Source organism: Martes martes (genome assembly GCF_963455335.1).
Source record: "Martes martes genome assembly, chromosome: 6".
Taxonomy (NCBI): Eukaryota; Metazoa; Chordata; class Mammalia; order Carnivora; family Mustelidae; genus Martes; species Martes martes.
In genome coordinates this window covers 113,848,452-113,864,150 of record NC_137893.1, presented here as the reverse complement: position 1 = coordinate 113,864,150, position 15,699 = coordinate 113,848,452, and the positions used below count along the sequence as shown (strand labels likewise).

Below are 15,699 nucleotides of genomic sequence, written 5' to 3'. Positions count from 1 at the left end.
CGCCCCCCCTTCTTAAAGAACTTTAAATATACATGGTAAATTCACTAACTCAGAAACATGGCTTGATTTGTTGTTATTTTAACTTGATAACTCTCCTAGCATTTATTGATTTGGAAGTGAGGGATGCCTTCAGAAATCCCCACCCTCTGTGCTGGGTGACAGTAATCCACCCATTTGTTCCCATGTGGACCTCACCAAGCTTCTGACCTTTTTTTTTTTTTTTAAATTACTGTCCTGTGAGTCTTCCCGACTGCAGTGAGCTCCCCAAGGGCACCTACCACATCTTATTTTTCCTATCTCCAGGTCGCTATTACTCACGATAACAGCAAAACTGAAGCCTGCGGTCAGGACTGCAGGCCCACATCCGTCCCACTCCCACCGCCCCGTTCCCCAACCCTCCCCCCTCCAAGACAGACTGGCCCATTTTCCTTTCTCAGTCAGCATATGCCAGAAGTTACTTTTCGAACCAGACCTAGGGGGATATTACACACACAGATTAGAGGACTCTGTAGGTTGAAGCATATGAAAGTGACAGTACTGGCTTTCTTTTTTGACCCACAAAACAAGCCATTTCATAGGACTGAACAGTATGTTTCCATTTAGTGTTTTTCCTTCGCAAAAACTACGTGAACAATATGCTGTCACGGTTAGATAATAGCAGGATTGTTAATATTCATGACATTTTACTATTGATAAATTGACGTCAAATACACACCATCTACTTCCCAATTTCGATTCCAGACCTCCGCTTAATTATAAGGGATTCAAGTCCTCGCGGGCGCCTCCAGGGTCCCACTCATCCCGGAGGGGCAGCCCCTACGCTTTACAAAGGAGCACAAGAGGGGAGAGCGTTGCTCCTCAGAACGACGGCGATCTAGCATGCCCAGAACCCAAGGGGCGAGGTAAGTCAACTCCCACCGCGCCCCATCAGGCCGCAACGCCCGGAATTCTGCCTTCGCCGCCCACCCCCTCCACAGTTGCCCGAACCTAAGATGGCGGCGGGGGCGGAGTCGCTGCGGCCGCCTCTGGGCGGGACCGCGGGGACAGAACGCAGCGGAGGGGCGGTGCTAGCACCGCCAGCCCGCCCCGCCAGCGCGGCCCCGGCCTTCGGCTGTCGGGCCCCGGCTCTCCTTTCCGCCGGTATCGCACTGCTGCTTCCCGGAGGCGTCATGAGGTCCCCGATTCGGGGCCTGGCCTCGAGCGATGGCGAGGAGGGTTCGGATAGGACGCCCCTCTTGCAGAGCACTCCGCGGGTGGAAGCCGGTGAGCCTCGGAGCTGTCCCAGGGCGGGGGTGGCCAGGATACCCGCGCTTTGCCAATGGGACCAGGGCTGCTTAGATGTGACGGGTCTTGAGGAAGGGAAGCCAAAGCGCGAGGGAACTCGAGGAGGGGGAGTCCGTTCAGCGCCCCGCTTAGCCCTCGCCTGCCCCGGTACTCAAACGCCGCTCTGGGGTCGGGCGGGGACCGGGAGGCCGGGCCGGGCTGGAGGCTCGGGTGGGGCCTCGGCAGGTGCAGCTCCGCGGGGTCTGGGCGGGAGATGCTGGGCGCCGCGGGCGCTGGGCTCCTGGCAATTCTCGATAATATCGAGCGGAGGACCCCGTGGAAGAATGTATTGTAGTGGAACCTGTAAATCAATGGCCAAAGGGCCGGGCGGAAGACCCGGAGTTAAGAGCAGACTGGGAGAGAAACCTGCAGATCGGTGGGCGAAGGGCTGGACGGAGCTGGTAGCTCTTTCTCCTGTCAGCACCGCCAGGTTTCCGCAGCTGCCGTCCGCAGGCTGGAAATCTGGTAGCGCCTTGGGCGAGAGCTGTAACCGTAGAGGATTGAGGTCAACATTTGTGCGTCTGTGAAGGAAAACTATTGCATAAGCCAGCGAGTATCCCGAATGATTTTCCGTATGGTAGTCTACGGTGACATCGTAGCAGTCTACGATTCAAGTCAGAAAACAGTTATCTTCAAGATAGAATAGCTATAAAGCTCTAAGATGATTTGCCAGAGGTCTTGCCACAAATAGAAAAGGAAGTACTTCACAATGTATCTGCCCCGAATTTGGAGAAATTAAAATATATTTCCATTTAGTACTTTAACAAATGGAACTTCTTTAAAAAGTAATTAAAACTAAAGAACAAATCCGTCTGCACGCATTCTATAGTTTCAAAGATGTGTGCATGAGAAGCAGAGTTGAATTAGAAATTTGGCTTTTCCTGACCGAAGAACAGGATTGTCCTGTGGTATCTTTTTTTATTTGTTTTTCACATTACCAGATGGTGGCAGTAGATGGGACAACATAAGTTCTCCATCCGGCAGCCTGGGAGCTTATTTTAGAGGACGCGCAGTGTAAATACTGTAAATACGTTCCACCTGGAAGTTGGACTTAGTTCCATAAACTGAGCTTTTTTCTGTGGCATGCAATTAGATTTCTAAAATCTTCTGTAAAATAATCTAGTATGGAAATAAAAAAACAAATGCCATAATCAAAATATTCCCTGGGGACTACTATATTCTGTTGAAGTTGAGAAAAGACATATAGCTGTACCTTATCTACGGCTAAGTGTATAGTTTTGATTTTCAGGAAGGAAAGGCTGATAAAATGTTGGTCGTAATATTTTCCAGTATTAAAAAGACCTTAGAAACTAACCACCATCTGGTGGTGCATCATTTTATACATAGACAACCAGGGGCTGCAGAGGTTACATTCCCAAGTTTGTATGTGGCCACATTTGTGTTATAGTTGAGAAATTCCTATTTGAATAATGCTTAATCGTTTTTACTTGATCTGTTACAAATTTGTGAGTTCCCCCATTACACCACGCATATGAGGATATGGTTTTAAATTATACATAGTGTTTCTTTACTAAGAGAGCTAAAATTAAGATGTTAAGAATTAATGCCCCTCAGGCTGACATAATATGATGGAATTTTCAGTAACCCAACTATGGTTTGCCCCTCGAGAATATGCTTTTACTCAGCCTGGTGGGTTTCAGACATGCGCACCAAAATGATGGGGGAAGGGAGGCTCAACATTGATGAACAATAGGAAGTGTATAGATATTTCTGCCTAATTTAGGTAGGAAGAAGGGAGGGAACTAAGCAAGGAAGAGCAAAGCGTCCCCATCCACACATAAAAATTCTTCATTCCTTATACTTTGCACCAGGTGAAGGTTTACTTTTGTATGAATGACATGTGTCTTGTATTTGATTAAGTGGATTTTCAAAATACTGTTGCACCAAGAATGTGCTCATTTGTGTTAGGAAAAATTCAGTTTTAAGGCTTCTAAAATATTTCTTTGTGTTTAAAGACAAAGCATAGATTTGGAGCCAGAGTCCTTTACTCCCAAACCCACCTCTACTAACTAGGTGTGTGAGCTTTAGCAATTACCTGAGCTCTCTATGCTTTCCTTATCAATAAATCAGGGAAAATAATATACCTAACTTGCAGGGTTATTGTGAGGGTTAAATGAGGTAATAGGAAGTGCTTAGAAGAGTTTGGCGCATAGTAAATGTTAGTTACTATTACTATTATTATTATCACTAATATCAACGAAGACCATTTGGATTTTGCACTCCTGGGAGAAGCTGGACACATTCTTCATGGTCTCACTCTATTGGAACTTGTGATTTCTAGCTTGTAATATAGGTCATTCTGTGCTTTCTTTTCATTGGTGGGGGAGAGGTGTTTTGTTTGTTTTGGGTTTTGCCTCTACCACTCTGTTGGGGGTTACATTCAGGATTTAGTTATACGAGCATTGAGTTTCACAAATATACTTCTTGTGTGAATATAGCCTTAAATATAAGATATGGAGTGCTGGTAGAGAGCAACTATATTACAGAACAAAGGCTAATGGTCTTGGATCATTGGATCATTGGGTCATGTTATGATAACCAGTAGTAACTGGATCCATTTTAATGGAATTTGGTGTTTTCACATAAACAGGTATTAATTTGGGAGCTGAGAATACATAAGGATTTATCAGGAATTAATGACCCATAAGGAAGAGTAAGACAGTTGAATATTACCATTTTAAACACACAGCATATTGTATTCATGTTAGATAGGAAATCTTGTTTCTTTTTTAAGTTTGTTTTTTTTTTTAAGTAATCTCTATGCCAACATGGGGCTCGAACTCACAACCCCGAGATCAAGAGTCACATGCTCTACCAACTCAGCCAGCCAGGCGCCCCAATATGAAATCTTTTTTAATGCAATTCCTGGGCTGGGCGGGGGGAGGGGAGGAGCTCACTATGTCCAGTGCCCACCCACCTCTAGGAAAAATCACCCATCTGTGTGGGTCAGAGCTCCTAACCATGGATTTTCAGTCTCAACATCTCATTATTCAGTACTCTTTCCTTCTCCTCACTGCCAAACCCTTCCACAATGAGTAAATGCCCGGAATTCTAGGGTTTTCACCGGCCTTCCCTCCACCCACATCCTTGCTTCTACAGAAACCTGGCCTTCTGGGCATATCATTCTCACTCCTCACTGTTGCCTCAAGGGGTTATTATTTTCTCTTTTCATGTGCTAATTGATGAGATTGACTCTTCCTTATTCCACATGGATGATGCTTCCAGACAATTACCCCTCCACTCTCAAAGCCTGGTGACTTCCTACTCATGGATGAAGACTCAGTATAAATGTTCTTTCTCCAAGGGGCCTTCCCTGAGCCCGAGCCCCACCCCCACACATACACACAGACAGTTTAATGTGACTCTTTTGCCCCTTGTTATGCACATATATTATAGCACTTTGTCTTACTGGTATAACTTTCTCCGGGGTGAACAGGAAAGGAATTCACTTTTGCTGAGTGCTTATAACTGCCTGAGAGTATTTCATTTAATCTACACACAACCGAGTGAGGTGGTTATTGTTAGCCTCATTCTAGAGCCAAGAAACCTGAGAATGAAAACTTTTTTTTAAAGATTTTATTTATATATTTATTTGTGGGAGAAAGAGAAGATGTGAGTGGGGGAAGAGCAGAGGGAGAGGGAAAAGCAGATTCTGTGCTGAGCAGAGAGCCCAACGAAGGGCTCCATCCCAGGACCCCGAGATCATGACCTGAGCCGAAACCAAGAGCTGGACAGAAGCTCAACCCACTGAGCCACCCAGGTGCCCTGAGAATGAAAACTATTAAGTAACTTCCCCCAAAGACACACGGCTGGTGAGATTCAGGACTGAGATTCATTCCCAGGTCTGCTTCTCTCTAAATTAGCCTGTGTTCTTTCAACTACACCCACTCCACATTCCTAAATTTAAACCATAGTTTAGAAACTGATGTTTGTTTTGATGAGTGCTCTGTTCGTTATGCAAGCATGATTTTGCTTTCAACCAGATTTCAGTGTGACGGATGCTTGATGGATGTTTTCTCTCTTCATAATGCAAACATTCTTTTGTTGGACCAATTTCAAACATTATCCAGATTCATGGGCACATTTTGTCTTATCACCATGCTTTCTTGAAAAAAAAAATTTTCTGACTGATACGTAAGCAACAGCCATTTGTTTAAAGTAGTGACCAAATACTTGTAATATCTCTTACAACCTCATAGCTGTATACTTTGTGACATCTATGTTGGCTTTTTATTTTCTGATTATTGACTCTGCCCCAAAAAGTCATAGTTGCCTGATCCATAACTTGTAGGTCAGTTTTTCAAGTAATATCAGGCTGCTTGCCCCACATCTTCATAGGGTATGCACTCATAGTCCAAATCAAGCATCACATGGGGAGAAGCTGAAAACAGTAAAATAAGGTAACTGCAAATAGGATAGAGAGGAGTAATAACATTATAAGTCAGAATGGCATAAAATAATGTTGTCTAGACTAATTAGTGAATTGAGTTACTAGTAACTTCATCCCTCCCTTCCACTTACTTCCACATCTAATATGTAGGCAAGGCCTGCCAGTTCTGTTTTTAAATTTATCTCAAATCTGCCATTTCTGGGGTGCCTGGATGGCTCAGTCAGTTAAGTACCTGACACTTGATTTCAGCTCATATCATGATTTCATGGGGTCTGGACTGAGCCCCAGGGCTCCTCCTCACTCAACAGCGAGTCTGCTTAAGGATTTCTCTTTCTCCCTCTGCTCCTCCCCCAGCACACCTGCTCACACGCTCTCTCTTTCTCTCTCTCAAGGAAATAAATAAATCTTAAAAAAAGAATCTGCCCATTCTGATCCATTGCCTCTGCTTTATCCTACTTTAAGCCACCTTCATCTCTTTCCAGGAAAACAACAGTCCCATAAATGATCTTTCTGAGTGTATATCTTCCACCACCATTCACACACCTCCCCCTTTGTAATCTTCACACTGGCAACCCGAGAAGCTCTTGAAACCGTAAATTACCAACTGTCATTCTCTGCTGAAAGACATAATGAACTTTGTCAATAGTACCTTGGTAAAGCAGACAGTATATATATCTGGAATGATCTTGTTCCAAGTTACTCCAAATAACACTATGGTTGTCTAAATTTGGCAAGATTATGAGTCTGCCATCCAGACCTCTAAGTATTACTGTCCCACACAGAGCAGATGATAAAGAAAATGTGCCTTACACTATCCGAAAATCTTTTACCTAGATAGCGGCCCATTTGGTTAGAGCAGAGAGCAAATGTATCTAGATTCAGGTAACAGAGACAGCATAAACGGAGTCTTAGAAATACAGTTCTCTGGACTGTGTGGCTCCAACAGTTAAGTGTCTGCCTTTGGCTCAGGTCATGATCCCTTGGTCCTGGGATGGAGTCCCACACTGGGCTCCCTGCTTGGTGAGGGGTCTGCTTCTTCCTCCCCTGTTCCCCCTGCTTGTGCTCTCTTTGTCAAATAAATAAATAAATCTTTTTTTTTTAATTTAAAAAAATTAAAAATAAAAGAAATACAGTTCTCATAGGTCAAGATCTCACTTCGGCAGCAGTGCCATAATTCTAATAGCTGGACTCCTCCAAAAGGAGTAGAGAATGCCAAATGAAAAATCCTCTGGTAAATGATGTCATTCCTACACAGAGGAAAAACAGACTGCAGTTGTTAAATGTGTGAGGGCTTCTAGGGGCACCTGGGTGGCCCAGATCTTTAGGCATCTGCCTTCAGCTCAGATTATGATCCCAGGGTCCTGGGATCGAGGCCCTCGTCAGGCTCCCTGCTAGGCCAGGAGCCTGCATCTCCCTCTCTTTCTACTGCTCCCCCTGCTTGTGCTCTCTTGCTCTCTTTGTCATAAATTATGGTACCATATTTATGGTAAATAAAATTATTTTTTAAAAAAAAAGTGTGTGAGGGCTTCCAGAAAGTGAGGTGGATCATAATACATTAACATATCCCTTAGTAGAGTTGTGCCATATTCATTAAGCTTCAGTCTGAGTCAGTACTAAGACCTCTGTACTCTGAAAAATGTCCTGTTGCTTGAGGTTGGGTCAGTGCAACACCAGGATTCCTGAGTAGAAGAAAAACACAAACATATGGAGTGTTAGTAGGTTATTACTAAACAAGAGCATACATATTCATGTATATGTATTTAACTCCAGGTTGTCATTACCGAGTAAAATAGACGTTTGTATCTTTTGACAGCTATTTATCAGACACTTGGTGCTTGCCCAGCACTGGTGTAAAACCCTGGATTAGCCGCTCTCTCTCTGTCACTAAGGGATCACTCAACCTTAACTTCCTAAATTCCTGTCCCCTCTCCAATGCTACAACTCAGCAAAGGAAGAAAAAGACAAACTAATGTGCATACGCCCCTAATTAAGGTAAAAAAAAAAAATAGATCAAAACTCCTCCTCTTGCATGATCTTTCTTTCATTGGTTCCTTCAACCAATTCCGCCTTCCTCTTTTTTTTTTTTTTAATCTTTGTGTTACGTTCACTTACTTCCTTTTTTAATGTGGGCCCTTTAAGCATGTTCAACTGAGCAACTGTCACAGATGCTGCAACTGTCATAGATTCTGCAAGTTTTCTTCTGGATTCTTAAATACATTTAGTTTAGGAGGGCCTTAAGTACTAATCATGGCTTCTGATTCAAACCCAGCCTCCGAGGATACTTTTCAAGGTAAGAAATTTATCAAGAGGGGTTTCATGCGAGCCTTGGCAGGAAACTTTTTGTGCTGGGCTTCAATTACAGTGAGATGGCTACTGACCCATAGTCCCCGGTATCAGTGCTTTGCTGTAATGAGTACTCTAGTACTGATTGGCCATGTTTTATATAGTTTTTCAGAAATAATGATGCCATTAAACCGCTTAACTATTTTTCTTGAATCTTTGTCAACCGGCAGGGATTAGGGATTCAGTTTTGACTCTGTAATGGAGTTTTCTTTTCTTTTCTTTTCTTTTCATTTAGAGAGAGACCAAGAACACCTGTGCATACAAGCGGGGGGAGGGGAACAAGGGGAGGGGGAGGGGCAGAGGGAGAGGGAGAGAGAATCTCAAGCAGGCTTAGCACTGGGGGGCTCAGTCTCACAATCCTGAGGTCATGACCTGAGCCAAAATCAAGAGGCAAATGTTTAACCTTCTGAGCCACCCAGGCGCCCCTGTAATGGAGATTTTTCTGAGCAAAGTTGATAAAGCTATTGCCTTCATGTTTTAAGAAACTGTCTTATAGTGCAGGGTCTCATGTGTAAATGCTTATCAAAACTACAGCTACCGAAAACAAATTCTCTTTGATAAATGTTTTTAGTTATGCTTAATCTGAAAATAGTGTCAGAAGAATATTCATGGTTTATTAACTTGTGTACTTCTAAAAAGTACCCTTTTTAGGAATTTAGACAATATCATCTAAGTTATTCTTCTAGTGAAAGTTGTCTCCCAATATTTATTTCAGCTCCAGTGTGCTGCTCTGCTCGCTACAACTTAGCACTTTTGGCTTTTTTTGGTTTCTTCGTTCTCTATGCATTACGTGTGAATCTGAGTGTTGCCTTAGTGGATATGGTAGATTCAAATACAACTTTAGCAGACAATAGAACCTCTAAGGAGTGTGCAGAGCATTCTGCTCCCATAAAAGTTCATCATAATCAAACGGTAAGTGCTACTTTTTAAACAAGCAATCTTAATCCTAAAATATGTCCAAGTAAAAGTATTGAAAGGTCTTTCTTCATCCTACAGAAACCACAATTTATTCACAGAAGCTCTGAATCTTTTTTTCTTGTGCTTTTTTCAGCAACTGGTTGAACAGTAAGATAACTACAGCTACTGCTGCTTGGTGTAATATACTTTGATCTGTTTGAAAAGTAGTTTCTTGGTTTCCTGTATAAACATACCAACCATCCTTGAAGATAACTTGGAAAAACCTGTTTAGCATACTAGAAAATTTGATTGTTTTTGATGTTGCTGAATAGTTTTTATGGGACTCTTCTGCAATAGCTGTTTTACTTAAAAGATTATGGTTGCAAGAAAACTTAGGTCATCTGCAGTGGAAGAATAAGAACAGGTCAATTTCTTAGGACATTCTTTTCCAAAGTTTACACATGCCTAACTTAAGCTGCTTAAGGCACTTCGCTTGCTTCCCGTTAGAGTGGAATTGATAATTGTGTGTTCGTCATTTGTTCAGAATTGAGTTTTGCATACTTTAAGTGTTTTATTTTGCTAATGACACAGGGAGATAGAAAAGGAGAAACGGCTGGTGTCCTTTTTTATGAGTATATCGTCACCCATTTTCAGTGCTCACAGAGGAGCCAGATCGCACTTGGGTTAGTGTCCTCTGCCATTTATACACAAGAACATTCAAGCTCAGGAGAGGGTTTCTGCCCAAACAAGCAAACATGCAGAATAGTGACTTAGAAAAAAAAAAAATTTATTTGACTTTAATAATGTTGCTGAATACGTGTTTGAGTACACATCACACACTTTCCCTGCTTCACCCTGTGACTTATAATTGCTGGATGGACGTTTCATGAAGTCCAAGAATCCTATAGATAAGCCACAAATTGGCATTTCAAGTAAGGATAATTAGCGGGGTGCTTTGTATCTTTCGTTTAGCAAATGCTTTTGTTGATCTAGCTAGTTATCTTCATCTGCCTTATATGACCAGTAAAAACAAATCCTGAGATCCTGACGTGGTTCTTGACACATGGCTCAGTGATACAACTATGTGAATTAAAGATGTCAGATGAGTCACTAAATCTTCATTATGACCTTACAATGTGCTGCTCCTAATTAAAAGACATCTGTTCACATGAAGGCTATGGCTTGGTTTAAATTCTTGCTCTTTTGCCTTGTTCTGTATGCTTGTTCAAGCACTTGTTCTGAATCAGAGAGATATTAATGAACTATATTTGTGCATACTAATAACCAACATTAAGTGAACAGTTAAGTGTGTGTCAGGCCTTTTCATTTAATAATCTTCCCACATCGCAAATCCAGTAACTAATAGAGCTAGTCTTGAACCCAGCCATGGCTCCAAAGTCCAGCTCAGCCACTACAATATTCTGTTTGGTAGAATTTCTGGACTGAATCTGTGCCTCTTTTTTGAGCTTTCTTGGTTATGGTCATTACAAAGCCTCTACAACTCATCCTATACTCTAGTTTCATAAAATAACAGGCCTTCTTGAAGTTTATGGCTTTCAGTTACTTTCCATTCACTTCTAGAAATTGCATGCCTGTGCTGTGGTGACTCACCTACCTAGTAGAACGTTTGCAAGTTCTTCAGTCTAAAACAGTGGTTCAAAATTATATTTATATATACTAACATGCCAGTTAGACAAAGAGCTCTTTAGTCAAGGTCTTAAAATGTTGTTTCTTTTCCTCCTACTCTTTATAGGGTAAAAAGTACCAGTGGGATGCGGAAACTCAAGGATGGATTCTCGGTTCTTTTTTTTATGGCTACATCATCACCCAAATTCCTGGAGGATATATTGCCAGCAAAGTGGGGGGGAAACTGCTGCTAGGATTTGGGATCCTTGGCACTGCTGTCTTCACCCTGTTCACTCCCATTGCTGCAGATTTGGGAGTTGGAGCCCTCATTGTACTCAGGGCACTAGAAGGATTGGGAGAGGTAATTTTTTTCTCTCTTTTTTTTTTCCCTCTTACCCTATACCACTTTCCGGTCTTCTTAAAGGTATCTTTCTTTGGTATGAATATAAACCAAAAATAAACATTAGAAGATAATAGGGATTTATTTTTTAATTAGAAAGGTGATTAACTAGGGACACCTGGGTGCCTTAGTTGGTTAACCATCTGCCTTCACTCAGGTCATGATCTCAGGGTCCTGGGATGGAGCCCCGCATCTGGCTCCCTACTTGTTTTTCTTTTTTTTTTTTTTTAAGATTTTATTTATTTATTTGACAGAGAGAGATGTCAAGAGAGGGAACACAAGTAGGCAGAGAGGCAGGCAGAGAGAGAGGGAGAAGCAGGCTCCCCGCCGAGCAGAGAGCCCGATGCGGGGCTTGATCCCAGGACCCTGGGATCATGACCTGAGCCAAAGGCAGAGGCTTTAACCCACTGAGCCACCCAGGCGCCCCCCTACTTGTTTATCATAGAGCTTCCTCTTTGTTCTTTTTTTCTGATTCCCTAGCTTAGAGACAAATAATTTATCATTTTATATAACTATCTTTCTTTAGTTTTATGATTCTTATGAACTTTCTGCTGCTTTGAGAATTATCAATTTTTATCTTTTTTTTTCCTTTCCTCCTAAGATTTTTATCACTTGGAAATTTTAATTCTTATCTTTCTTTTCCTTTCCACTTCTCTTTTGCATTTCATAGTCTGTATCTACTTGTTTGTTTGTTTTAGAGAGGGAAAGAAAGAGAGGCAAGAAGGCGGGACAGAGGGAGAGGGGGAGAGAGAGAATCTTAAGCAGGCTCCATGTGCAGCACAGAGCCCAACACAGGGCTTGAGCCCACAACCCTGAGATCATGACCTGAGCCAGATTCAGGAGTTGGACGTTCACCTGACTGTGCCCCTGTACCTCGATCTTTAAATAATGGTCTCTTTTTGTTTCTGACTTTGAGCTTCTACCTGTGAAACTGAGACATAGGTTTATTTTGCTCTTAACATACCTTTGACCCAACCAAAATAGTGACCTCTGGGTTTGATGTGTAGCATGAAGCTTATTATGTTAGGTAGCAGTGAATCATGCTGTGCTGGAAAAACACTGACTGGAGTCTTAAGATCAGAGCTTGAATAGTTAACTCCACTGCATCTAATAGTGAAACCTGATGTAAGCCTTCATCTCTAGACCTCAGTTCCATCATTTTTAAAACTGGGACTAAAATACCTGCCCCCTCCTCAGTCACAGCTCAGATGTGATAATGATTGCTAGAATACTTTGGAAATTGCCAAGTACTGTTATTTTTAAGCTTTGATCACTCATCTGAGCATTCTTATTTTGTCCTTATCAAATGGAGTTGTACTAAACAAACTCTCTTGACTACAAAATAAAAATGACTCCCTTATTACCAGGTTCCTCTTCTTACATAAATAAAATATACTTAACTATAGTGTATTTTCTCTGATCCCGATATTGAATCTCCTTGCTGAATGTATTCCCATATGTTAGCTTCTTGTCTGTTTATATCATTAATTTAGCATTATAGTATATTGATTGTATTACTACTGTTATCTCAAGTAACTATGTTACTTCTGAATAGAATTTAAGTTGTGTTTATTCTTCTTTTGTCTTTATCTGTTCCACCAGTATGTATCACATGTACATTACCTCATCCATAAACTTAGGTCAGCATCTTTCATCTCTAGCATCTGACTCGCCATAAATATACCCACAGGGCCCCTAAGGTTTTATAATAAAGTTTTTCACAACATAACTTCTGTGGATGTTTCCCAATACCTTCATCTCTATTCTGTAGTGATCTCTATTCTCCTGTGATACAGATTCTTATCAACTTGCAATGCTGCCTAAATCATTTTTTTTAAGATTTTATTTATTTATTTGAGAGAGAGAGCACAAGCAGGAGGGGCAGAGAGAGAGAATCTCTAGTCAACTCCCCACTGAGTGTAGAGTCCAGTGCAGGGCTCCGTCTCATGACCCTGAGATTGTGACCTGAGCCAAAATGAAGAGTCAGATGCTTAACTGACTGAGCCACCCAGGCGCCCTTGCCTAAATCATTTTTGCCTTCTACTGGTATTTCTGTCTTTCGTTCTTCTTTTTTGTTTTGTTTTGTTTTGTTTTTAAAGGAATCAGCAGAAAGTACAAAGTGTTAAAGCTTTTATTCTTGTCTCTGTTAATAATAATAGCACTAGCTACCCTTTAGCTTTACAACAATCATGTGAAATAGGGAGTATTATCTTTGCTTTACAGATAAAGAAACTGAAGTTCAAGGAGGTTAACTAATCTTTGTTAGACTGCACAGTTAGTGAGTGACCAAAGACAACTGTGAATCCACAGCTTTGAATCCACCAAAATCTCTTCCCTCCCACCTCTCCTCGAGCAGCTCCTCCTCTCCCAAATCTCTGTGACTCTCCTGCCTCCACCATTCCACTGCCACTTCATATCAGTAACTGGCATTTACTAAGCTAGTTATCACCAAGAAGAAAAGAAAAAAAAGGACTATATACACTGTAATTGAATTCATCGGGGTTTTTTGTTGGACAATTTTTCTTACTGATTAAGGTCAATTTGAATTTTCTTCCAGTGTCCCAAAGTATTAGCTCAGCATTTTTTTAAAAGTTTTATATTGGTAGTAATATTCCCATTTCATTCAGGCCAGTAATAAAGCGAATGAGTAAAATTGGCCTTGAGAGGGATTCCTTTACATCATCATGCAGTGTATTCTTTTAGATTTATTATAAATCTTTACCTTGTAGTCCACAGGCCACTTGACAGAATCCACAAATCTTTGTTCAGATTTTGGAAGTACTTCACTATAAGGTATTTTCACTCAACACTGTGGAAACATCTCACCTCGCGGAACCCAATTCTAATGTGGTTCTTATCCAGAAATCTCTCTTACAACAAAAGACTCAACTAGATTTAAAACATTAACAAAACTACCTTGTATTTCAGTGGAAATATCTTTTTCCCCTCCTCAGGGTGTTACATTTCCAGCTATGCATGCCATGTGGTCTTCTTGGGCTCCCCCTCTTGAAAGAAGCAAGCTTCTTAGCATTTCATATGCAGGTGAGATAAATATTCTTGTAAAAACTTTGGTATTATCTGTTATGTATATATCAGCGTTGGATAAAAAAGAGATGTGTTCACACCCAAACGATGTCAGAATACTCCTTTGGGTGAAAAATAAAATTTTGGAGGTATAATTTTATTATTAATTTTTCTCTTTGGCCCAACAACATATAGCAATGTGGCTTCGTTGACTAATGTCATTTTTTCCATCTGCCATCATTTATTTCAAAACATGTTGCTTATTCAGATGTTTATATAAAGAATGCTATGGTTTTCTTTCTTTTTTTTTTTAAGTTCCAGTAGCTGGAAAGTTAAACCCTTTCGTCCTTAAGTTGTGATTTCTAATCTGATTGTCTAATGAGCATATCATAACTCTCAGCCCCTCTTCATACATCTTTTTTCTATGCATTTATTTGTTATCATTTTAATCAATGGGTGAGATAGCGTGAGCTTTATATGTGAATTATAATTTTACTAGATTACACACTGAATGAAAACTTTTGGACCTGTCTGCTTTTAAATACAGTGGTTGAAAAAGACCTCTCTGGTGTCACCTTTAAGCTAAAATCTGCAGGCTAAGAACCGGCCATGCAAAGAGCAGAGGAGCATTCCAGCCAACCAGAACAGCATGTACAAGGGCTTTCGGGCAGGAAATAACATAAGAGTTCAAAGAAATGAAAAACCACGGTGGGTGGCTAGAACTTAACGAATAAAGGGGAGAATGGAATAAGATGAGGTTGGAGAAATAGACAAGAGCCAGATTATATCAGGCTTTACAGGCCATGGGAAGAAATTTAGTTGTTGTGGTTTTTTCCTCCAAAATACAATGGGGAGACATCAGAGGTGTCTAATCAAAAGAGAGACATGATCCAATTTACATTTTAAGAAGGGGGTTCTTACAGCTATGTAAAGACTAACATGAGAAATCCGATATAAGTTCATGAGCAGGTACTACCTATGGTTCCTCCTTACGTATTGAGTGAGGTCTGCGCTCCAGCTGGGGGTCAAGATTCTTTAGTCTTCACCACTTTGTTGCAGCTAGCCTAATCCCTAGCACACAGTGCCTGAAGTGGAGCAGATATTCAGTTACTATCCAACATAGTTTTCCAGCCTTTATCCTCTGTTCCTTTCCTTCACCAGGCAAAGTTCCTAAACCCACTCTCTGTTTCCCTACTTCACTCCTTTACTTATCCTGTTACATCTGCCTCTGTGTCTTCTTCCTTACCTTGTTTCTATGGGACAAAAATCTTACCCATCTTTCAAAGTCTATTGCTGCCTCTTACATCTTGTCCTGACCTCTGGCAGTCAAAGGTCATCTGTCCCATATTTGAACTTCCACACTGCTCTGTGACACTTAACCCTTTCTAACCCGTAATAATTACTTATTTATTTTTCTCTCCTCTAAAACCTGACATCAGAAAAAACATCTCATTATTTTAACTGCCACTCTACCTACTAAGCTGTCTTCTATTTGGTGATTAAAATGAATTTCATTATTTATTTGTCTGAAACAATTCTTTGTAATATATTTTGGGTGACTTAGGTTACTAAAAGCTTCATTCTTATTTCCTCAATTGTACTGCAGTACATTATGTTTATCAGCCTTAGAGACCATCTTTGAACCTTTCCCCAAACACTTGCATTTCATTTCATT

The 15,699-nt window shown here is 41.1% G+C and overlaps 1 protein-coding gene across 1 annotated transcript in view; it reads left to right on the top strand.

Annotated features, from left to right (window-relative positions):
* The first annotated feature begins 1,078 nt into the window (after nt 1-1,078).
* SLC17A5 (solute carrier family 17 member 5) overlaps nt 1,079-15,699 on the top strand; it is a 49,123-nt gene continuing 34,502 nt past the window's right edge. The window contains exons 1-4 of the mRNA XM_080806998.1: nt 1,079-1,263; nt 8,793-8,989; nt 10,728-10,961; nt 13,955-14,042. Coding sequence (XP_080663124.1) covers nt 1,170-1,263; nt 8,793-8,989; nt 10,728-10,961; nt 13,955-14,042 — 613 coding nt within the window. The 5' untranslated portion in view covers nt 1,079-1,169. The remainder of the gene's footprint in view (nt 1,264-8,792; nt 8,990-10,727; nt 10,962-13,954; nt 14,043-15,699) is intronic.